A 24,178-nucleotide genomic window follows, 5' to 3' on the forward strand; every position below is an offset into this window, starting at 1 on the left:
ATTCTATTGTAAAAATAAATTAAAATATTAAATATCTTACCATCTTCTCTCCTACTCTCCTCTCTTCTATCTCCTTACTCTGATCTCTCTCCCGCGGCCTCCGGTCCTAAGTGGCTTGGCGGAGCTCGCCGCGGCCTCCCCATCCCATGCAGGGGAGGGAGGGAAGGAGGAAGGAAGAGAATAGGGCGGTGATGGTAAGGAGTGGAAAAAAGATTGAATATAATAATAAAAAAATTAATTTTTATTACAATATTTTTTATTCTAATTTAACTAATGGGTTGCGTAAATATTATAAGGGCATTTAGGTTATTTAGCCTAATTTATTTGAAGGTGACATTAAAATTTTTAGGGTATCTAGAGATGAGATTGTAAGATAAAAAATTTTAGGGGATGTCCTTAAAAATCAGGTATAGTTGAGAGGTTGTTGAAGTAATTAACCCGAGGTTCCACTAAAAACCCTAATTCCCAACACCCCAATATAAAGCACGGCGGACTCCCCACTAAAAACCCTAATTCCAAAATTCCTATATAAACGCCGCCGCCTCCTCCGGTTCCCATCTCTCTTCTCATTTGCATTCCATCGATCAAAAGGGAGATCGAGATCTCAACGAAGCCTTCGACCGATCCGAGATGAAGACGATCTTAGCGACGGAGACGATGGACATCCCCGAGGGGGTGGACATAAAGGTGAAGGCGAAGATTGTCGAGGTCGTCGGGCCGCGAGGTAAGCTTACTCGCAACTTCAAGCACCTCAACCTCGACTTCCAGCTCGTGGAAGGCGGACGAAAGCTGAAGGTGGAGGCGTGGTTCGGCACCAGGAAGACCATGGCGGCGATCCGCACGGCGCTCTCGCACGTGCAGAACCTCATCACCGGGGTCACGAAAGGGTACCGATACAAGATGAGATTTGTGTATGCTCACTTCCCCATCAATGCCTCGATCACCAACTCGAACACCTCCATCGAGATCAGGAACTTCCTTGGGGAGAAGAAGGTGAGGAAAAGGGGGAAACCCAACTTGGATCTTTGCAGATATATTGGTTTTGTTTCAGGTTTTTCGGCAAAATCTCAAATTTAGGTGTTGGTCTGTTAGATCCGTTTGGTTTTTTTTTTTTTGATCTTTGTGGAAAGTTAACATCTTTAAAGGTAGTCTTTAAAGGGTGGGTTTTCTTTTCTTTTCTTCTGATCTTTCACTTGGGCTTTCGTCTTTAATGTTTTTATCGTGCTTTCACTGAAGTTGTTTCATGATTAGAATTATTCAGTTGCTTCCTGTAATAAATTGTGGTGTTATAGCTTTCTTGATTTAACATGTAATCTGATCTCTCTGAATTGCTCAGAGAAGAGAAAAGAGAGAAGATATAAAAAAAAAATAGTAGAGGTAATGAGAGTGAATAATCTGATAACTTAGTACAGATGGTATGCTTATCTTATAACCAGGACTTCTTGTATCCTGGTTGGTGAGCCATAGCTCTTTATCCGTGCAGTGGTGCATCCATTGTTTAATCTACTGCCTTGAACCCAAAGGACTAGAATGATAACATATCATTACACTCCAGTATTACTTGATCATCTTTCTTACATTTCGTGCACATATAAATTTTACAAGGGGTCAGGTGAGTCTTATTGGTTTGAACAGTGCAGCACCTTACCTAAATGTGGAGGATTTCAGTCCTTAATTAATCCTAGATCAACTTGGCAATTTTGCGATCATACATAAATCTTACCATTGATCAGTTTGGTAGACTTCTCAGTAAAAATGTGTATTGAGAAGAGGGAAGTTGGATTGTGGTCAGTTGGTTCAATTAAACCTTTGTTGGAAGCGAGGTTGACATACTAAATTCTTGCTAACCCAAATAGACTTTCGCATCTAACCTAAACTCAAAGTTTCTGGTGTGTTAGGAGGTTTGGGCTTATGTTCTCCTCATGTATACCATTCCTACTTCCTACTCATTGCCCCTTAATTCTGAACTCCTTACACTGATCAGTTGGAAGTATACCTGTTTATCCAGAGAAATGGAATTTCTCTCATCATTCTGTCTTTCTATACCCACAGAGGGACTATTTTGTTCCCCTCATGCCTACTGTTCCTACTCAGCTGCCTTTAGGTCTTAACTCCGAATACTGATCAGTTGGATGTATGACCTTTTTATCTTGCAAAATGGAATTTCTCTCATCATTCTGCCTTTGAACTCCCACATCCCCATTATGTATTATTATGCTGACTCAGTGTTTGCGTTCATGTCCCTGATTCTCAATTTAGGACTGGTTCCTTCTTTTCCAGGCAACACCTCATGCTACTGTAGTATTGTCGGCATTTGCTTCATATATTTTGTGAAAGCAGTCTTTCTAGTTTATGCAGCTAATTCTTTGAATTTGATTTAAGTTCTATTGATGATCCCTGTTAGTATATGCATACTGAAGTACTGCCTTTCTTACCTATGAGCTTCTATTTATTAGTAAAACTACATATACCAGTTTAGTTGAAATAACAGATGATTCCTGGAAAATTATGGCTAACTCAGAACTACGAAATATAAAGAAGTGTGTCGCAGTGAGAATTTCTGACTTATATTTAAGTCCTGGTTGGAATGAAAGGAATCCCTTTGAGTAGCCTCTTATACAAAAGTTGTTGTGTAGGTTTATATAGAAACTGTATTTTGTCCCTTCAAGTGTGTTTGGTTTTCGACTAGTCTTTAATCATTAAGCTCATTTTACAAAGGCTTTTAAGTAACTTTATGCCCTAAACCCTAAACCATAAATTCAAAGTTTGTGTTTGTTATCCAATTTGACGCTCATTCTCTATTCTTTCAAGGAGTTATTTTAGTTGGTTACCAATTTCTTACTCAAAATTTTGAGAGATTGATTTTTGCTTCACACCATCTTTTTCTGTAGGGCAAGCATAGTTGTTCCTTGTGTATTTATGTTGTGCCATTTTGTAGAGTGAAAAATTTAGGTTGTGCTTTTGCATCTTGCTGTCCTTGCTTCCTGTCTCCTTGAACGATTGATTCATATTCTGAACTGCATTTTCCTTTTTGGGCTTCAATAGGTAAGGAAAGTCGATATGCTTGAAGGTGTGACAATTCTTCGTTCTGAAAAAGTTAAAGATGAGCTCGTCCTTGATGGCAATGACGTTGAGCTTGTATCTCGATCTTGCGCTCTAATCAACCAGGTTTGCCCTTGCTCCAGTGACAAGCTTGTTGCTTGATCTGCTATTCTGAGAAATCTTTCCCATCTTTTAGAATTTGCTATTTTTGATGCATTTAATTATAATACTAAGACTGAAGTTATCTGTTTTGTTCTAACAGAAGTGCCACGTGAAGAACAAGGACATCAGGAAGTTTTTGGATGGTATCTATGTCAGTGAGAGGGGAACTATGTCAGAGGAGTGAGGTCCAGTTAGCACTGTAGTAGTTTGCAGGGTGGTTCTAATATTTTTAAGCAGTGTCAAATTTCGTTTGAGACCTAAATTTTGGTATCATGCTATTGTCTACTCTTTTGGACAATTTGTTCTCTTACCTTTTGCTAGTGAGTTGGAACCAAATTCTATATTCTCTCTTTCAAGACAATTAGTCGTGAGTTAAATTTTCTCTCTTCTAAGATATCATGTTTGGGTATGTTCTTTTAACTGAATATGCTTGCTATTCCTTTTCATGTGCATGTGATCTCTGTTCAAGAATATCATGTCTGTAAAACAACATGAGCTTCACAGTAGCTGCTTGTTTTCAGGATAAAATTGTGACAACTACTCTCTCTCTCTCTCTCCTGTTTATCTGTGTGTTGTTTTATTCATCTGAACTAGGAACTTAAGAATAATTACGATGATGTGTGGTATATATTTTGATGAATAATATTTGTACTTTAGAATGAAATTATTATGATGTTTAGTAGTATTATTATGAAATAAGAAGAAAAAAAAAAGTATTTTTGAAGTGAATGTGTTAATAGTGTAACGTTTACTTTGTTGCTATCCATGAGCTTAAAGTAGGTAAATCAAATCTTTACTTGCCTAGTTGTTCATCTCCTAAACTTAATATCTAAAGCGATTTATTTTGGACAGGTTATGTAGGATGACAAAAATTGGCTCAACTTTTAGATGATTTATGTAAGATATAGAACATCAAAATGTTTAGCATCTTATCTTAAATATAAAATACTAATTTTGTCAATGCTTCATTAGAGAAGTACAATATGTGAGGAAAATTGCCAGTGAAGATTTAATTTGTTTTTATTTTATTTAATTAAATCTATCATTATGTAGCCTATTATATTGTAGTATGATAAATTTCTCTAGCTTATCTCAAGTTTATCTAATTAACAATTAAACAAGAAATAATATTCTAATTAAATGCTGATAATTTCAGTATTTTATGTTTAAATAAAACAATAAATTTGTCAGCGATTTACCACTCATACCCACAAAAAAAAAAAAAAATGTTGTTCTCTAAATCTTAGTTCCTTTTGATATTAACTTTGGGTGGTGATCTTCTTCACAAAAAAAGAAAAAAAAAACTTTGAGTGGTGAGCTATTTGGTAAATAAGTTTACAGGGAGATCAATTTTGATCAAAAGCTCTGCACAAAGTTTACTAGCGATCAATAATTTATTGTTACCAAACTCAGAATTGGGATAAAAGAACATGATAATTCCTTTTTTATCAAGAGTTTTTTAATTATAATTTCAGTGGATTATTAGTTATTTCGTTTTTATTTTTTTATCCCAGTAAAGTTACGGTCTCTTGATACGAACCGGATCAGATCGGATCACATCAAAGAGATATTAGACTCAATGGATTAAGCCTAGTTATCTCATTTGCTTATTTGGTTTTGTTAGAAGGTTAGAATTTTATCAAAGAGATTAAAGAGATTATTAGTTTTTAATTATCTTATTGTTTGAATTTCAAATATATCCACATGTAGATGTGATCCGCTATGGATTTTTACTTCTATAAATAGGAGCGGATAATTATTGATAATTTTATGAAATTGAATTGAGAAAAATCTGAGTTTATCTAGTTATTATTTTCGTACTTATATTTTTTACATTAGTCGTTGGATCGTCTTTATCTCTTTCAAGCATCCAAACCCTAGCCACTTCCTACCTCAAAAATTACCGTTCTACCCTCCCTGAGTTATCTCCACCATTTTATTTTTATCTTTTCATTCCTACCTCTGATTTAGGTGAAACCAGAGCCATTAGAACCCTAACTCACGAGACTACCTCTACCTAAATTTTCATAATCATCCTACAGACAGATTATTTCAGATCTAGTCCGTAACATCTTTATATATATGTGCAAAAAGAGAGATACTTTGAAAATCAAATGCATCACATAATATTTTCTATTTTTGATATGCTCTGTATTATCTAGAAAAAGAATTATGGTTGGTTGTCCGAGTGATTACTCTATGAATTATTCCTAACATAATCACTTGACATTAAGGTTTTTGCTAACAGAAGTAATATATTCGTGTCTACGTGATTAAAATATTTGTATCCATGGGAAGAAGGTGGAAGTATTTAAGTTAACAAAGAGCATTAGGTAGTTGCTATCAAAATAAACTATATAGGTTTGGTAGAAGAAAAAAAGGAGGATTTGGTGATAGAGTTAGGATATTGCAATCAACACATTGAATCCAATTTAGCATAATGCATTTGTTGGATTAGGCCTCATGCTTAGGAGTCTTAATCCTAATAGGAATATCACTTCATTTTGTCGTTGGCCTCCTAGATGAAGTAGGAGATAGTGAGACCTCTTTTAGTTAAATTCTGTCGATCGCTGCTGTAGTCTTTTGCGAAAGCGGTAACCCAAAATTATAGAGGAATCTCTCAGTAGAATTAGAAGTGCATATTAATTAGTGGGAAAATTAACTTGAGTTTTAGGCAAATAAATAAAGAGGTGAGTATGGGCCAGACGAAGAAGGACAAAAATTGTGGAGTGAACGGAGGAAAAAGAAAGAGTAGAGAGATAAGAGAAGAATTAGATTGTGCATGTAAAACTTTGTATCTTATTTTTCTTTATTGATATTTTTATATTTATATTTTGTTTGATTAGATCAGATTACACATGGAGTACGAGAATGCTTGTGCTAAATTGTGTATGAAAGAATTTCATTAGGAGTAGACTACAATTAAATTAGCAATCGAAAATAGTTCTATTTCTACCTTTCATGAGCAAATAGGAGAGACCATGAAATTCATGGTCAAGGATGCAATTGAAAAATTAGAGTCAAAGGTTAGAGCGAATCGATGAATAGGAAGTAGATAAGGAGGAGAAACTTGCAAGGGTTGAGAAGGCTGAGGGCAACAACAATGACAAAATATATGATGATGGCATAGGGCATATGTTGATATTATGGATGAAATCACGAGGGATAGAGAGCCGTATTAGATATATAAAGAACATATAAATGTTACAGTAGAGTCCCCAAAAGCTTAGCAATTTTTTGAGTCAAATCAGAGTAAGCCATTACTCTATTTTAGGTATCTAAATATATAACTAGAATTAACAAAAATATGAGTCTCAAATCTCCTAATCTAACTTTTTTCAATTCCCTTTTATATTGGTCTTAGCTCTACTGGTGTTAGGTCACAGATATTTTCGCTCTCTCAGAGAAGCTTTTCTCTTATTATACTAACCCAACCATCGTCGTCATTTCAATCTCCATCCCTTTCAATAGTTAAATGTTCAAGATTGTTTTAGTAACCATCGACCCACTTCTTTCTTATTCATCTTTTCTTTTATTTTCTTTAGGGTCATATTACAAATCACTCATAAATCCACGACAATTGAAATGAAGCTACCTACCGTTGGCAAGTCAATTGTGTTTATGGGTTTTGAAGGTTGTTTTAGTCTGATCTTATTCATCCTCTTGGCTTGACATTCATTTCTCCTTATTGAGTCGTTAGTAGGGTTTTTCAGCATATCTTTTCTTTCTCACATGTATGAAGTTTCACCACACACAAAAAAAAGATTGACTGTGTATCAAACTTGTAAATTTATCCGGATTTAATGAATCCGAACAAATGATTGGAGTCCAAAAAATATGAAATTGGATCAACTACTTAGTAAATATTCTAAGCTACTCTTGTTAAAGACTAGTCAATTCCATTATAGAATATCTTTGTGTCATGAAAAGGATATTCCAGTTGATATAAATTGGCTCACTTTCTAATTTAACCCTTCTCTCGCTCTCACTTATATAACTTCTAAATAACTAGGTGACAAAAGGTTGGTCATGTAACTTAATCACAAACTAATCAAACCTAACTTCATTATCACCTCAAAAGTTATCACCTTCAAATACCTACACGGAAACTCCAAACTAAAGATACCCCACTAATTATATTATTAACCACAAAATCAGGGTGTTGTTTGAAAAAATACCCTAAGTTGCACCATCCCATTGGTTGCAAGAATTAGGTTGTACGAGGTCTCTACGACCTAATCTGTAGTGGATCCTTCCTGGCCGGCTCCCTTCCGCCCTTCTCTTCTCCTCTTCCTCTGGATAACTTGCCGGATAACTCCCACTATCCTGACATTATTGTTATTGTTTTAAATTTCTCTATCCTGATGCTTTACGATTCCTCGCCGGCATCCCCAATATTTTGTCAGCAATCCGGATAAAATTGTATAATCCCTTATTCCACCCCTCAACTCTTCTTTATATATCCCGCTCCTATTCACCTTTTTTATCCGCTATTTTTATTCGCTATCCGCTGCTGCTATCGGAATGGCTACTTACTTGCCGCTGCTAGTCCTCCTGCTCTTCTGTACCCCGCGCGCTGCAGACTCCGACGCAGGAGATCATCTTGCGACGAAGCAGGATCTCGCCACGTGTCTTTCCTCCGCCGGAGTGAATAACTACACTATCCGCCCTGCCGAGCTCTGCAGTGACGCCACGTTTTCGTACAACCGCTTGCTAAATTTTTCCATTCAGAACCTTCGCTTCGCGCGGTCCTCCGTGGCGAAGCCCGCCGCGGTAATCCTACCAGGGAGTAAGATGGAGCTGCGGAGTAGCGTACTTTGCCTTCGCGCGAGTAAGCTCGCGATACGCGTCCGCAGCGGGGGGCACAGCTACGAGGGGCTATCCTACTCCGCGGAGAACGGAACCCCATTCGCGGTGGTCGACCTTATGAATCTAAACGGGGTCCGAGTCGACCCAGTTTGTCGAACCGCTTGGGTCGAAGCGGGCGCGACGCTCGGCGAGTTCTACCACGCCGTCGCGAAGTTCAGCAATGGAACCCTGGCCTTCTCGGCTGGTTCGTGCCCCACCGTCGGCTCCGGCGGGCACATCGCCGGCGGCGGGTTCGGCCTCCTCTCGAGAAAGTTCGGGCTCGCCGCCGACAACGTCCTCGACGCAGTCCTGATCGACTCCGCCGGCCGAGTCCTCGACCGAGCCGCAATGGGCGAGGACGTCTTCTGGGCAATCCGTGGAGGCGGCGGTGGGAACTGGGGAGCGGTCTACGCGTGGAAGGTCCGGCTCAGTCCGATCCCGGACCGTGTCGCCGCGTTCATCGTGAACCTGCCCGGGCCGACTCGGCTGATATCCGAGCTGGTCGACGAGTGGCAGCGAGTCGCGCCGAGCCTCCCCGACGAGTTCTTCCTCTCCGCCTTCGTCGGGGCAAGGCTGCCCGAGTCGACCCGGGAGGGGATGTCGGTCACTTTCAAGGGTCTCTACCTCGGCGCGAAAAGTAAAGCGGTCGAGATCCTAGCCGAACTGTTTCCGGGTATCGGGTTGTCGGATCCGGACGTGGAGGAGATGAGTTGGATCCAGTCCGTAGTGCGCTTCTCGGGTCTGCCGAAGGGGAGCACGGTTTCGGATCTCAAGAGCCGGGCCCTCCAGGCCAAGACCTTCTTCAAAGCCAAATCCGACTACGTCCGCGCGCGAATCTCAAAGCCGGCCCTAATCTCAGCCCTCGATCTGCTGTCGCAGGAGCCAAGGGCGTACCTCATATTAGACCCGTACGGCGGGGCCATGGACCGGGTCGGGAGCGATCACCTGCCGTTCCCTCACCGCGGCGGGAATCTCTACGCAATCCAGTACCTGATCGAATGGACGGCGGAGGACGACGGGGAGAGCGAGAGGTACATGGACTGGATCCGACGGTTCTACGAATACATGGAGGGACACGTGTCGAAAGGGCCTAGGGCGGCGTACGTGAACTACCTGGATCTGGATCTCGGGAGCAGGGAACGGACGGCGGCGACCGACTGGCGCCGGAATCCGGCGGAGGAGGCGAGGGCGTGGGGGGAGAAGTACTTCCTGGGGAATTACGAGCGGTTAATCCGAGCAAAGACAGCCGTTGATCCGGATAACGTATTCAATCACGAGCAAAGTATACCGCCGGATAAAGGGACCGCATTGGGTGTAATTCGCAAAGATCCAAATAGCCCAACAGTTTCGGCGCTGCAAAGAATTATGGGAATGTGTGAGGGGGCAAACGTAAATGTCAACCATGCCACGTGTCCAAATAATGGTTGCGTTGAATATCGTGCTGTGGATGATGACGTGTTGATATAGATGTTTTGGAATTGGAGCAAGTTTGAATTATTCATAGAATGTTCTTCGAAGAGAGTTCTCAAAAGTTGACTAATGTATGTAAATAACTAACTAGAATAACTTTGATTCTAAAAGCCTAGAAGGATTATAATATCAAATAATATTCAATAGCTTTTAATCTATTTTAAAGAATTTATTAAGAAAAATAAAATAGTTTTTTTATTTTAATTTATGCTCGTTTTAACTGTGCTTAGTCCGACGAGACAACGACAACATTTTTTGTGATAACTATGATAGCAATTATATATATATATATTTGAAAGGGTTTTATTATTTTATTGTTGACTTTAGGCCCAGGTTAGGGGTATTAGCATAACAATTAAGGGAGTGATTTGCGAATTAGCATGAAGAATAATTAAACTAAAACGTAACAACCTAAACGTCCACCTTAAACTTTCCACGACGGCAGCCGCCTTAGTCAAACATCATAATTCCACAGTCAACTAACTCCATCTGGAAGATGTTGAGCTGGCATCAGCCGGAAAAGAGGATTAATGGGCATAGTCAACTCCATCGATGCGCAAAGTCTTCGGGCGTGCTGATTACTCCACTACCTGATAGTCATAACCTAATGGGCCACGGTCCACGGAGTTGTGTTTGGATTAACATATATATAGTTTGCACTAAATCCCCACAACCTTGTCCAAACTGATAAGAAACCTCATCAGAAATCTCCTGTAGCCATGCAAGCAAGTATGCATCTCTTCTTCTTCCTCTTCTCTCTATTCTTCACTGCTATCCATTCTTCTTCTTCTACTACTACTACTATGATCACTACCAACCTCTCCTCTTGCCTCGTCTCTCATGATATCCACAACTTCTCTATTCCATCATCCAGCTCTTATTCCACCCTCCTCGACTTCTCCATCCAAAACCTCCGCTTCGCCGTCCCCTCCGCCCCGAAACCCGCCGCCATAATCCTGCCGTCCTCCCTGTCGGAGCTCCAAAACGCCATTTTCTGCATCCGAAATGACTCCTTGGTCATAAGAGTACGCAGCGGCGGACACAGCTACGAGGGCTTATCCTACACCGCGGGATACCACAACCCATTCGCAGTGATCGACCTCATGAACCTACACCAGGTCCGAGTCGACCCGGACGAGCCGGTGGCCTGGGTCGAGTCGGGCGCGACGTTGGGCGAGGTGTACTACGCGGCTGCCGAGTCGAACCGGTCGTTGGCGTTCTCGGCCGGTTCGTGCTCGACGATAGGCGTCGGCGGGCATATATCCGGCGGGGGATTCGGGTTGCTGTCGAGGAAGTACGGACTCGCGGCCGACAACGTCCTCGACGCGGTCTTGATCGATTCCGAGGGCCGGGTTCTTAATCGAGCCTCGATGGGGGAAGACGTCTTCTGGGCTTTGCGAGGTGGGGGAGGAGGGAGCTGGGGCGTGGTCTACGCTTGGAAGCTCCGACTGGTTCCGGTGCCGGAGCGGGTCACAATGTTCGTAATCAGCCGACCCGGTACGAGTCGATTCGTCGCCGAGTTGGTCCACAAGTGGCAGTACGTGGGCCCGCGTCTCCCCGACGAGTTCTACCTCTCGACCACCGTCTCCGGGACGCTCGCTTCCTTCACGGGTCTATTTCTGGGCCCCAAAACGGAGGCGCTTTCAATGATGACTCAGCGGTTTCCTGAGCTGGGCCTGGTCGACTCGGACTGCGTCGAGTTGAGCTGGGTCGACTCGGCGGCCCAATTCGCCGGGTTAGACTCCGCGGCGGAGTTAACGGATCGGGTCTCGAAGGGGAAAGGGTTCTTCAAAGGCAAGTCCGACTACGTCAGCACACCAATCTCAAAGCTGGATCTGATCTCCATCGTCGATCGGATAGCGAACGGCTCGGCTTCGTACATAATAATGGACCCGTACGGCGGCGCCATGGGACGGATCGGGAGCGGTGAGATAGCGTTCCCCCACCGCGTGGGGAACTTGTACGGGATCCAGTACATGGTGGACTGGACAAGAGCGGCGAACAACGGGGCGGCGGAAGGGTACGTGGCGCGGCTGAGGGGGTTCTACGATTTCATGGGCCCGTTCGTGTCGCAGCACCCACGAGCGGCGTACGTGAACTACGTGGACCTGGATTTGGGGACCAACAATTGGACCGAAGGGATAGGTGGGTCCCTTGAAGCGGTGGGCCACGCGAGGGTGTGGGGCGAGAAGTATTTCTTGCAGAACTATGATCGGCTGGTGCGGGCTAAGAGTCGGATTGATCCGACTAACGTCTTCCGCAATGAGCAGAGCATCCCGCCGTTAGCCTAAATTTTGGGCCTAAATTTGCCAAATTATTTGACCAATAAGGTGACACCACTGCTGCTGCTGCACAGCACGTGCCACCACATTGTACCATCGCTTTCCAAAACTGTAGAAAGCTTGTCCACCAAGCTAATAAAGCCTTCGTCTTTTCCTTTAGCTTTCTTTAATCCACCACCACGTGAGGCCCAAATTTTGAATTCAAATTCAATTCGAAGTTTGAGTTACAGAGGATCGTCGGATTAGGATCGGGCGGTGGGATCGGAGGAGGCTACGTGTTCGCGGGATCTCCCACACGGTGAGAGGAGCTCCTCCACTGTTCCCGCGCTGCTTTTGCTTTTGCTTCGAGAAGAATCCCCCGGTCGCGGACTCGGTTGGGGCCCACGGCCGACCTAAGGACGGAGTGGGACCCACTCTTCCCGCTTCCGCATCTGCTCCTTTTCTTTGCTGCGAAATTACCGAATTGTACACCACCTCTCCGTTTAGTCTTTAAAACTAGAAACGCCTTTTACCCTTTTTACCCTTCTTATTGTCCAGTAAAAATAATCTTAATTTAATAACTATAATAGTCAGTTTTTATATTCATGCTAATATTACGTAAGAAAATGAGTATATTTATCAAAAAGATTTAACTATTCCCAATTATATATTTAAGATTTCTTCTTAAATATAATTATATCTTAATTATAAGAGATATCATGTAATATTAACTAATTTAAATTTAATTATTTGGAGATAAATTTTAATTTAAATATGATTCTATGTCTATCTGCTGAAATTTAATTTAAATTAATATTAAACTAATGAGTATATATATATGTGAATAATACAAAATAATTAAAGAGATAAAATGGAATTTAATTTTCATCATGTTAATTGTAAAATACATCAATACCTTTATTTTGATATATATATATATATATATATACATTACTCCCGGTAATGATATATATGCCTTTTACTTAATAAAATATTAAGATAATATAATTGTTAAAAAAATAATGTGCAAGGTTGTATATTTGTAAAATAATAATTACCTACTGAACCGGTAATATCTTTTGTTTCTATTATACGCTTAAAATTATTAAGGATTAGATCTTCGTCAAACCCAATGATAAATAATTAACTCTACGGTACCAAAGAAGCCCTCATAAAATTTAATAAAAAGGAAAATATCTCTGAGTCAAGTGTGGTTTATAGATTTAGTCTAAATTATGATCATTATATTTAATTAAGCATAAGTGTTTCTTGAATTATTGTATTAATATAAAATAGATCGGATAATTTTTTTTCATCATATTTAAAATACTACCCAATTTAATATTAGATGATAAAAATAATATACATATATTTAATAGATATACATTTTTATATAGCTTTAGTATATGGTTGATTAGGTTTTAAAATTTGACTAGTAACTCAATGATTCACGTTCCGTTGCGGAGGATTTTGTAATCCGAATCTCTCATTTTTCTTTATAATTATTATTTAATATATTGATAATATTTTGATTAACTAACGTCGATCAAATCAATTAAATACCTGCATTACCCTCTCCTCTCCACTCATCTTTACTCCCCACTAATCCACCGTCTTCTTTCATCTTTCCCAACCACCTTCTTCTGTAGTCGTTGTTACCACCATCGCCGCCACCTTCCCCTCTTCTTCCCTCTTCTTTTCCTCCTCACTATCTTCTTTATTTTTTCAAAAAAGAAAGACAAAGAGATGAAAAAGACATGATAATTTAAGTATTTATAAGTTATTTAGTATATTATAATAAAATATTTTTTTGTTGATACCATTTTTTTGTTATAAAATACTCAAAGAGGGGTGTGAATATTAAAATAAGTAAAATATAGAGTGTGATTTTGTTAAAATTCTTTTAAAAAATAAAATTATAGGAAAGTAAAGTAAATTTAGGTCTCGAGGGTAAAATATTATTTATCCTAAAACATATATACTAAGAGTTGAGTGAATCTACAATGTATCATTTATTAGAACAAAAGCACCATTATATAAAAATAAATAATTTATTTTTCATAATAATATAAAAGGAGGGCTTTGTTTACAATATAGATAAAGTATAGGGTGTTAATTGTAATATAATAATTAACAAAGTTTATATGATCTGTTTACTAGTAGGCTTTGAGAGACGTCGAAGTGGACGCGGTAATAAAGTGGCAGATCTCGTAATTCCCACTAATTCCAATCCCATTCTGATAAGTCGGTATATGCAAGGAAAATCCCTCGGGCTAAGGCTCAGGCAGTGGTATAAACCTCCCTCCTTTTTCTCTCTCTCTTTCCGTTCTCTTCTTGTCCTTACTTTTCTCCCTCCCTTTCCCTTCCATTCCCAATACCCTACGCTCGTGATCGCAGAAATTGATCCCAAACTCTAGTCCTATACGATCTCAACAGTGTACCTTCGTCGAATTCGTGGTGGATTTCGTGAAGCGATGACGGTAATCCCACTTCAGCAGCTTCCGCTAGGGTTCAGGTTCCACCCCACCGACGAGGAGCTCGTCAACCATTACCTCAAGCGCAAGATCAATGGCCGGATCAGGTCAGATGTTGAGGTCATCCCCGAGATAGACGTCTGCAAGTGCGAGCCGTGGGATCTCCCTGGTATCACTCGCGATTCCACCCTCAATTCCTTTTTCGGAAGATGCGATTTTGATGCGATTCTGATGGTTTGTTTTTTTGGGGTTCTTTACCCAGATAAGTCTTTGATCAGATCGGGCGATCCTGAATGGTTCTTCTTTGCGCCAAAGGATAGGAAGTACCCGAATGGGCACCGATCGAATCGGGCAACGGAGGCTGGATACTGGAAGGCGACGGGGAAGGACCGGATGATCCGGTCGAGGGCGGCAGCGAAGCAGCAAGTGGTTATTGGCATGAAGAAGACTCTCGTTTTCCATAAGGGGAGGGCCCCCAAGGGTAAGCGAACCGGTTGGATTATGCATGAGTACAGGACTACGGAGCCGGAGTTCGAGTCCGGTGATCAGGTTCGAAATTTTTAAATTTTTACTCATCTTTTAGGCTTCTATGTCTGCTTGCTCAATTTCTAATGTTGTTTTCTGGGTGAAAGATGCTTCATTTGATATAAACTAGAATACGTCATCCCAAAGTGATTTTGATTCAAATTGACATTTCACTATTTCCTTCCTAATACTTCTAATGGAAGGAGCACATGGAATAGCTCTAGCTTAAAGCCATGTCAAAGTGCGATCCCAAAATGTAGTTTTCTATCCTATTTCCTTTTAGGTCTTGAGTTGTGTGGCAGTTTTTTCCTATAAGATGCTCTGAATCTCTGATCATGCTGGACGCTAGAAAGAGTATTCCAGATTAATATAGTTATGATGTTATGATTATTCTTTGTGATGGTATAGTATCTCATTAACCGTCGCCTATATGTATTTCTCAGAGATATTGCTATATTATTTGCTTGTAGTAGGCTCGCTTTTTGTCCCTGTAATGCACCTTAATGTTTTGCATTGGTTCAATTTGCACCAATCAGCCACTTTCTAGTTATATAGCAAATCAGGTAACTATCTGTAAGATAGTGCAGATCATATTCCTGATGCACTTGTATTTTTTAATGTAATTCATGTTTTCTTAATCTGATTCTTTATCTTTTATGTGGATAATGTATCAAGAAGCATCCAATCGGAAGGGAAGAATTAGATTTGGTAGTCTTTGAATTTAGCAGGTACACCATTGCATCCATAGTAGCTTTCAATACTCCCACTTATAGTTAACCTCCCATCATTTGGGGAATGCGGATATTTCTGCTCACTTCTTTTTCTTAGATCTTCTAGCTTTTGCGTAATCAGTCTATCTTTCCATGTAAACTCTTATGAATACTTGTTTGAAGTAATTAAATATCTGGTATATTTTGTGCAGGGAGGTTATGTTCTTTATCGCTTATTTAAGAAGGAAGAGGAGAAGAGTCGAAGCTCCAATGTGGATGAAATGGAAAGAAGCGGTTTTTCTCCAACTCCATCCCGGTCCTCTCCTGGTGATGTGCAGCATGAAGCAGAGGCTATGGAGGAGATAGAAACCCCAATAAACCAGAAATCTCCAGCATCTGTGTCACAAGAAGATCCATTAATTGTTTGTGATTCTGTCCAAAGCCAGCCTGCAGGTGACATGAGATGGTCAGCTGATCAGACTGATTCTTCAACACCTTATCCTGTCAACATGGCTCCTGATGATCATGTCGGTGAAGCGTGGGATAAGGTAAGAGAAACTATATATGGCAAAAGTCCTTTCACGCTTTTCTACTCTCTTTTAGAACTCGATGTATTTCATCTATATATCCGTATGTTCTTGTTTACATTTGTCACCTATTCAATGTTCAGCCTATTGGCTAGAGAATGATACATGTTTATTATATTACAATGCAGGCTCATCCTTTTCCGGAGAATGTTTTAGCTCAGTTATCCGACCCACAGTATGGGCAAATTGATCCTGACAGATTTCCCGATATTAGTTCCCCAATGTTTGAATACACAGATTATCTTGATAGTGATTACATTCACCAGTACTTGAATTCAGTGCTCCCTAACCCAGATGAGTGTACACTGCGTCATAAAGATTCAGCTGCTACAGTAATGCAACAGAGCAATATATCAGATGCTGCATCATGCAAGGAAAGTGTGACAAGCAGTGATTTAGATACTGAAGGAGGATTAGTTCAGGTGAGCATACTTGTCCTGTCAATTTTATATGCCTGCAACAACACCAACTGAGATATTTTTGTTTGTTTGTTTGGTTTTCCCTTCTTTCTGTAATTCAGGAAGCTGCAGGTCCAGACACTTCTGATTTGTTGGACACACTGTGTGTTGACACAGTACATTTTAATGAGTTCAATATGGAACCATCCGAGTTTCATTCTGAAATGACACAGCAGATGAGCACACTCTATGAGAATGCAAGCCTGCTTCCTTATGACAGCACTGGTCCAGATGTGTCCTTGATAGCTTCTGCTGTAGATCCTTTCCAGGATCTGTTTAATGGCGTGGAAGAATCAAGCATTCAGGAGAATGTAATAAGCCCAGGGGATGATCTTGGGGGGACTGGAATTGCAATCAGGCCTCGCCAACCGCAGCAGTCAAGGGATTCAAATTTCAGGCTTCCACAGCAGGGAACTGCAACAAGAAGAATTCGGCTACAAATTTCTAACAAGGAAAAACTATATACCAGTACTGATAGAGAGACAAAGAGTAGTAAAGGTGATCATGAAGATGAAGGAACAGCTTTGAAGACTTTGAAAGATTTACCTAATAGCATTGGAGTCATTGGACAACCATCCACTGAAAAGCATATTCCTACTAATGGTGATAGTCTTAAGTCAACTGAATTTACTATCAGAAGTCGGCAACTACAGAATCTTCCAAATACAAAAAAGATCTCAGCTCACCAGGGATCATCTCTTAGTGTGAATAGTGCATCAAGCAGTAACAGTGGCCCTGAAAATTATGTGGCTAAAACTAAGGTGAGGAAGAAGGACAAAAGGACAAGATTTTGCTATCATTTTTCAAGAATCAATAAACCCTAATCTATGTTATTACAGGTTCAGGAGCATGGGGATCAGAACATGCCCGAGAGTAGCAATATTTCACCGTCAGCTATTGTGGAAAAGCTTGAGGAGTTGTCAGTACATGGTAATAAGAAGCACTAAGCATGCTAGTGCATCAGTAACTCTTGCTAAAAGAATCCTAAAACTAAACAATTTGTTATTTGTGTAACATGCAGATGATACATCCCAGCCAGAAAAGTTATATCAAGAAACTAAAGATACATTGCGGTTGAGAACAAAATGGACTGGAAACAACGAAGAAAACACCACTACATTACTGAAAAGCCCACATTCGCATATAAGAACAGCAAGAGCTGGCTCAATTGCTTACATAATCTGGTTGGTTCCCTCTGTGATCCTTTTGCTACTATTTGTTGGAATATTATTGAAGTCCCTGAACTCTAGGTGATCGAGTGGGCAATGTAGTCTAATGCTTACATAGGTTTTGTCTGTTGTAGTCCTTGTAAATAATTATATGCACCTTTTGACATATTAGGGGCTTTCAGATGCCCAGAGCTGTAAAATTCCCTAAATAGTGAAGCATATGAATGTAATTTATATTGTAATTTATATGAGTTTTTTTTTCCTTGATCTGTCTTGCTAGTTACTAACAGAGAATCTGTTGATATACCTGGTGCGAAGAAATCAACTGCACAATCAAGTATCTATTGCTGTAGTTTTTGTTACCATTATATTGCTGAATGAAACAGTATCCTGAACTAGGAAGATTAGTTGATCTGTTTGAGCAAAAATTAGTAGCAAGAAATCACACATAAACATGATGTGACGTAGCACACTAATCCAAAGCAATGTATATATGGGTTAAAATGCAAGTGTTGTGATCTCCTTGCTAATTGACTTCACGATTAGTTTCCCCTCAACTTCATGTCTTCATCACCCTAAGCAAGAAGAGAAGCTAATTCTAAAAGCCATTGAAGTATAACATTTACCAGAAAAAAGAAGAATTTAGCTAGTGTTCCTTTGGCATTGTGCATGAATGGACTTTGAGGCCATAAGCTTGTGGCTTTTCTTAAAAGATGGTCGACACCAATCAAATTCCTTTCTATAGACTTATTTTAGAATAAGCCTTTGGTGTACTAGTTAAACATCTTACCTTATAATAGTATATTAATTCAATATTTTCTTTCATCTTATTCCATATAATTTTCTAAAAACTATTTATTAAGAATCTAAGATTATTATTTTGTCTTTTGAGGTGATAACACATAATTACTAGTCATATCTAATAATATTTCTATCTTCTTTCTCTTTTCTTCGAAGTCTTAGTATAGAGTTATAATCTCGCATAGCTGCATAATGCTGGAAAATTTTTAAAATATTATTTTCCACCGGCTTAAAAAAATGTATTTTCATCATTTGGGTTAAAACATCACTAATTCTCAATATTTTCATATTAATTTTATTAATTATAATTATTACTTTTTATATTAATATTAAACCAAATATTAGAATAACTTATACTAGTATTAACTCTTTTTTTAGTATTAAAAATTAGAATAGTTATGCCTATTCCACTTTATTCCACAAAGTGAACATGACCAAGCTTTCATTCACTTGTGGAAATAGGAATAGCCTTCCACGACTTACTTTTCTTTTAATATACTAATTCTCATTTTGTCTTCTTTTATTCCATACAAATTTTCTCTTATTCCCAACAACTTTTCTCTTATTTTATACAACTTTTAAAAATTAATTTGATAGTAATAATTTAAAAATATTATTTTGCCAGTATATTAGATAATACTTACATTGGATTAAGAATATTTTTGTCACAAATTTACTAGTATTTATTACTTTAATATCAACTTTATATTACATTAAATATAATTACTACTCTTTATACTAATCTTCAACTAAATAATAGAATAGTTTATACTGGTGGTATTAGCTCTCTTCATTATCTAGTGTCAAAACTTAGAATATTACACACACAAACGGCAAGTAACTCCTATGGTTGAAATTAATGGCCAAAACTAGGCCAACTAGATCGAAATGAGTCAAGTGTGTGGAAGCATCAACATCCCTTTACACCTAAAGAAAGGAGTTTGATTGGTGTCGACCATCTTTAAGAAAAGCCACTAGCTTATGACCTCAAAGTCCATTCATGCACAATGCCAAAGGAACACTAGCTAAATTCTTCTTTTTTCTGGTACATGTTATACTTCAATGACTAGTAGAATTAGCTTTTCTCTTCTTGCTTAGGGTGATGAAGACATGAAGTTGAGGGGAATCTAATCGTGAAGTCAAATCGCAAGGAGATCACAACACATGCATTTTAACCCATATATACATTGCTTTGGATTAGTGTGCTGCGTCACATCATGTTTGAGACATTCTCCACTTATGTGTGATTTCGTGGGCTTGTTATGCATGTAACTTGTAACTTTTGTCTCTATAGCTTTCTTTTTATCGATCATATAAGGTCATATGCTAAGAATCTAAACATGTGGTATAGATTGAACATCGGGGCCAACTATTTCCACTATTGACATCGGTGTCGTGCCAAACCCTAAGCCTCCCGTTACTTGTGAAATTAGGGTAGGATAAGTATATCAGAAGAAGATAGCTAGTACTAGTGTAAGTTATTCTAATATTTAGTTTAATATTAGTATAAAAAGTAATAATTATATTTAATGTGACATAAATTTGATATTAAAGTATTGAAGAATAATAAAATTGTATTTAGAATTGATGATGTTTTAACCAAATGATAAAAATACTCTTGAGTATATGTTAAAGTAGTAATAGTAAATAGTATTTTTCTAAGATAATATTATTTTTTGTTATAAATACGGGCTTAAATGCTTCATATATTTGTATTAAGAATAAATTTTGCCTTACAAATACATAGCAGTGCATATCAATGCATGCATACATGTTAGTGAATGACAATACATTGGATATACAGTCGCAATGCAGCGTGTCGTATTACATGGCAATGCGTTGTAGTGTGTGGCAATGCAGTGGCTATGCTGACAATGTGTTGTTATGCGCTGTAGTGCGTGACAGTATGAGTATTTATGTGGCATGACTATTTTTCAAAAGAAGAAAGAATCTCAACTATAACTGAGATGATATATAATTAAGTGATGTCTAATCTGTATAAATTATTTTTTAAAAGTTGTATAAAATAAGATATATGAAAATAATAAATTACTATATCAGAATAAGCTTAGTTATTGTTCAGTTATTACAGCAGAATAATAAAACTTATTCTAAATAAGACTTTCTATTCCACATGTGAACGAAGTAAGCAAAGCCTAAATAATTTTCTATACAAACTTTCCCTGGCAACTCATGCATGGGAGTTATGATATGCCTCATGAGTCCTATATGCATTTAGCGAATTATCTAACTAAGAAAACCTATTTTGAGTCAGTAAAGATTTAACATTGAGAAAGAGTTGTCTTTGATTTGTTTTCATTTCTTTGGTGTATTCCGAGTAAAGAAAAAGGGTGCTCATATTCTTCATTAAGATATTCACATTTTAAATTATTTTCAGATGTTGTCATACCAATAACGAGTGCAAATATATATCATCCAAAAGGTTTGATCAGCATGATAGAATAAAACTATTGCTTGCCTCTCTATCCATGTATACTACTTTTGACTTAGGATCGATCATGTGGTCCATAGCATGGAAACCCAGCTCATTTTTCCTTGGCAAAAGGATGGCGTTCCATCTCTTCTGCCATGCTTTCAGATCAAAGTTAATTGTGACCCTCCATGAGAAAGAGAAAGAGAAAAGTTATTCTTCCAACTCCTTTATTAGTTCTCTTTTCTTTTCCTCTCCTCTTTCTTTAGCTTTCTCTCTCTCTCTCTAACTCAACTAAGCTTAGTGATATATATAATCTCCATTTTTTTGATAATACCTGCACTTAGTCTTGAGGGTTGTAGGTAGCTTCATGAAATGTAATTATTCTTCTCAAGCAATGATAGTTCCAAGCTTCCTAATCTTAGAGTAGCATCAAAGTATCTATGGAACAGTGAATTACTAACTATTATATATGCTTCCCTAGATGTTCTCTTTTGTTTTCTTTCCCTTGGAGTCAGTCATGTGGTGCAGAAACGGACAGTGCGAGAAACTCTTCATCATCTTATCAGACTTTACTTTCTCGTGCCAAACTCTTCCTCCTCCGAGGGTAGCATCTAATCCTCCTTTTACAGTCACCATCACTATTGCTGGCTTATTAATTGGTAAGTGCTACGTCTCTATCCTTATACGTCAATGATCATCTCACATTACATTTAAGTTCTTTGAAATCCTTAAAAATTGAATGCTCCCTTTGTGGAAATTACTGCAACCAGTCCTGTGGGTTAGAGTAATTGTTGGACTCCATGGCAACTGTGGCAAGTGCATATGAGTGCAGAAACTTACCTTGCTTGAAGGAGACAAACTGGAGGTGACAAATGTAAGATAAAGGAAGAGGAAACGTGATCTATTGGGTTGGATTTTTTTTTGGGATAAAATTAAGTAATAATGATATGGACATGCAAATAAAACTTTAAATTACTTCTGTAAACAACAAAAGTTACCCTGTAAATATTAATTCCCATTTCTTTTAAATAACATTATGGTTAACCATATAAGCATTGTGTCATAGTCTTTTTTACTGAGCTAGCCTATTAGTTTTAGGATTAATTATATCTAGACCACCTAAACTATAATCCGTTTTCACATAGACATGATAATATTTTTTTTTGTGTGTGACATATGATCCCCTCCCTCAAACTAACTGAAGGGATATTGTAAAAATTTTATATAATTAAAGGGGATCAATGCGCCACAATAAATAGATAAAAGGAGGAGCAATAGTTCAAATGTCTATGATTTATATAATTATCCCTTGGTTTTATTCCAAAAATGAGTTACATTATGAAATACACAATGTTGAAATACATGTTAGCATAGAAACTATCAAGAAAACAATATGCATGTGAAATGAGAGAAAATTCTAAATAGTTAAGTTCGCTTAAGAGGTGTACAAGGAACACACAAACCAATATAGAGGGATAACAAAGTAAGTAGTTTAATTCAACCAGAATAGGGAAGGAGAAATATCGTCGAGTTTTTGATATAATGAAAGGACAAAGGGTTCTTTGAATGAAAAATAAGGATTATTGGGCAAAATTTAAATGTTTCTATGTTTCATCTTGGGTAATTTCTTCCTATTCATATTTCTTTGCAAGCTGCATACATAATGATAATTCCAGTTCTTCCTCATCTGTTAGTAAATAGTCAATCATAAGAGGAAGTTTTTGATCAAAAAATCAGTTTCTAGAATGGCTTTATGACATGTTTATATTTTGTACTGCTAATCTTTTTCTTTTAGAGCTCCTAGTAGTCAATAATTTAATGGGAGATGAAATAAGGTTATATTGTGTACTACTAGCGTTGACATTTCTACCCTCTTTGTCAAGCTTTATCTATAGTAATGTTTTTCTTGAATAAAACCAGATGACTGTTATTTTTTTCTTCAAGTTTCAAAACATGGAAAATAAGATAAAACAGTCTTAGCTCATGAACCTGAATTATTTCATGTGTGAAATTATGCATGTAATAATTTCCTGATTATCAATGCATCCATCACTAGAACTTAGAAACATATAAGCAAAAGAGAAGCAGTAAGTGTCATTAGGTAGCTAAACTAGTGCTTAGAAGATTTACAAAGATATGGATTAGCAATTGTATTAAGCATTTGCTTTCCCTCTATATACCTGATAATATTGATGAATATTGAATATTCAAGTGAATATCCTTGTTACTTTTATACAAAGGACATTGTCAAGAATAAAATAAATACCCAAGAATATATTAGGTAAAATTTTTATCCATGATGAAAATTTTATTATATAATTCTTAATCTATAGCTCACCTGCTCTTATGTAAATTCTCCCAAAAAAAGGCCTTTTAAAATGTAGTATTCTCTTACTCCAATCCATGCATTATTAGAATTATCATCTTGTAGCAATAACTTATCAGAAGATCAAATATTACCTTACAAGTATAGGAGTACAAATGAATGTTATTACTACTTTAGTGATTGAAAATTTGAAACAATGGCAGCTTATGTTGCTTTTATCAATCTTTCTCAACTTATCCTTTCTCGTACCGGATCTCGAATTAATATATGGACATATAAATTAGTCATGAGAAGATTTCTAACTTGTATTATATCTGTCCTGAAAATTATCTGATACATTCTTTCTCTAAGCAAAATTAAATTAAGAAAACTTTCTTACATTAGATATAGTTGCTGAGATAGTAGTTTCTTTGTATTATCAACAAGAATTGGTGCATCTACAAGTCAGCATGAAGTATATATATCCAAGGATTAAGACTCGGATAGTGAAATCTGATGCAAAAGGACTAACTACTTATCTTGCATCAAGAAATTCTTAATACCAAATTGTCAATAATTTACCTTAATAAACAGACTCATGTTGCACTATCTTTGTGAGCAACATCAACCAACAAGAACATTAAATCAATTCTTGTGTTGATAAAATGTAAACACAGCCTGACTGATACATGTATCTCTTTCTCAAACTCTCAAAATTGTCATTCTCCAAATTTGAAGTACTAATGGTCTCATCAATATTTACATGTCTTTGTCAATAGCTAATGAGTACGTATACAGTTGCCTACCTGTTCTGACATTTCAATTTTATTGCAAGTGTAGTAATTAGAATCAATAACTTCTCCATCATGATATTCTTCAGATATTTTGATATAAGATTAGATCTCTGAGTAAAATAGTTCTACAGTTAAATA

At 38.0% G+C, this 24,178-nt stretch overlaps 4 protein-coding genes across 4 annotated transcripts; all 4 read left to right on the forward strand.

Annotated features, from left to right (window-relative positions):
* Positions 1-508: 508 nt before the first annotated feature.
* On the forward strand, positions 509-3,598 carry LOC140776262 (large ribosomal subunit protein uL6). The gene is made up of 3 exons (XM_073119909.1): positions 509-993; positions 3,046-3,168; positions 3,305-3,598. Exons 1-3 carry the CDS (start codon positions 631-633, stop codon positions 3,386-3,388), a joined length of 570 nt encoding a protein of 189 aa, XP_072976010.1. The 5' UTR covers positions 509-630; the 3' UTR covers positions 3,389-3,598.
* Positions 3,599-7,524: 3,926 nt separating this feature from the next.
* LOC140772704 (berberine bridge enzyme-like D-2) lies at positions 7,525-9,581 on the forward strand. The gene has a single exon (XM_073114906.1). It carries the CDS (start codon positions 7,729-7,731, stop codon positions 9,517-9,519), a length of 1,791 nt encoding a protein of 596 aa, XP_072971007.1. The 5' UTR covers positions 7,525-7,728; the 3' UTR covers positions 9,520-9,581.
* A 611-nt stretch (positions 9,582-10,192) lies between these two features.
* Positions 10,193-11,963, forward strand: LOC140768114 (berberine bridge enzyme-like D-2). Its single transcript, XM_073108230.1, has one exon. It carries the CDS (start codon positions 10,242-10,244, stop codon positions 11,811-11,813), a length of 1,572 nt encoding a protein of 523 aa, XP_072964331.1. The 5' UTR covers positions 10,193-10,241; the 3' UTR covers positions 11,814-11,963.
* Positions 11,964-14,101: 2,138 nt separating this feature from the next.
* On the forward strand, positions 14,102-17,964 carry LOC140772986 (protein NTM1-like 9). Its single transcript, XM_073115275.1, has 7 exons — positions 14,102-14,426; positions 14,520-14,806; positions 15,705-16,040; positions 16,208-16,501; positions 16,600-17,298; positions 17,377-17,467; positions 17,559-17,964. The coding sequence occupies exons 1-7, from the start codon at positions 14,258-14,260 to the stop codon at positions 17,789-17,791; spliced, it is 2,109 nt and encodes a 702-aa protein (XP_072971376.1). The 5' UTR covers positions 14,102-14,257; the 3' UTR covers positions 17,792-17,964.
* Positions 17,965-24,178: the final 6,214 nt, after the last annotated feature.

The sequence above is a fragment of the Typha angustifolia genome, chromosome 2 (genome assembly GCF_048772165.1).
Source record: "Typha angustifolia cultivar Huaian chromosome 2, ASM4877216v1, whole genome shotgun sequence".
In the NCBI taxonomy this organism is placed as follows: domain Eukaryota; kingdom Viridiplantae; phylum Streptophyta; class Magnoliopsida; order Poales; family Typhaceae; genus Typha; species Typha angustifolia.

What these genes read in the sequence shown, in the direction of transcription:
- LOC140776262 (XM_073119909.1), top strand. Translation starts at nt 631, where the DNA reads ATGAAGACGATCTTAGCGACGGAGACGATGGACATCCCCGAGGGGGTG. An exon ending in ACTTCCTTGGGGAGAAGAAG is followed by an intron (nt 994 to 3,045) that starts GTGAGGAAAAGG and finishes GGGCTTCAATAG; the next exon opens with GTAAGGAAAGTCGATATGCT. An exon ending in CTTGCGCTCTAATCAACCAG is followed by an intron (nt 3,169 to 3,304) that starts GTTTGCCCTTGC and finishes TTGTTCTAACAG; the next exon opens with AAGTGCCACGTGAAGAACAA.
- LOC140772704 (XM_073114906.1), top strand. Translation starts at nt 7,729, where the DNA reads ATGGCTACTTACTTGCCGCTGCTAGTCCTCCTGCTCTTCTGTACCCCG.
- LOC140768114 (XM_073108230.1), top strand. Translation starts at nt 10,242, where the DNA reads ATGCAAGCAAGTATGCATCTCTTCTTCTTCCTCTTCTCTCTATTCTTC.
- LOC140772986 (XM_073115275.1), top strand. Translation starts at nt 14,258, where the DNA reads ATGACGGTAATCCCACTTCAGCAGCTTCCGCTAGGGTTCAGGTTCCAC. An exon ending in AGTTCGAGTCCGGTGATCAG is followed by an intron (nt 14,807 to 15,704) that starts GTTCGAAATTTT and finishes TATTTTGTGCAG; the next exon opens with GGAGGTTATGTTCTTTATCG. An exon ending in TCGGTGAAGCGTGGGATAAG is followed by an intron (nt 16,041 to 16,207) that starts GTAAGAGAAACT and finishes ATTACAATGCAG; the next exon opens with GCTCATCCTTTTCCGGAGAA.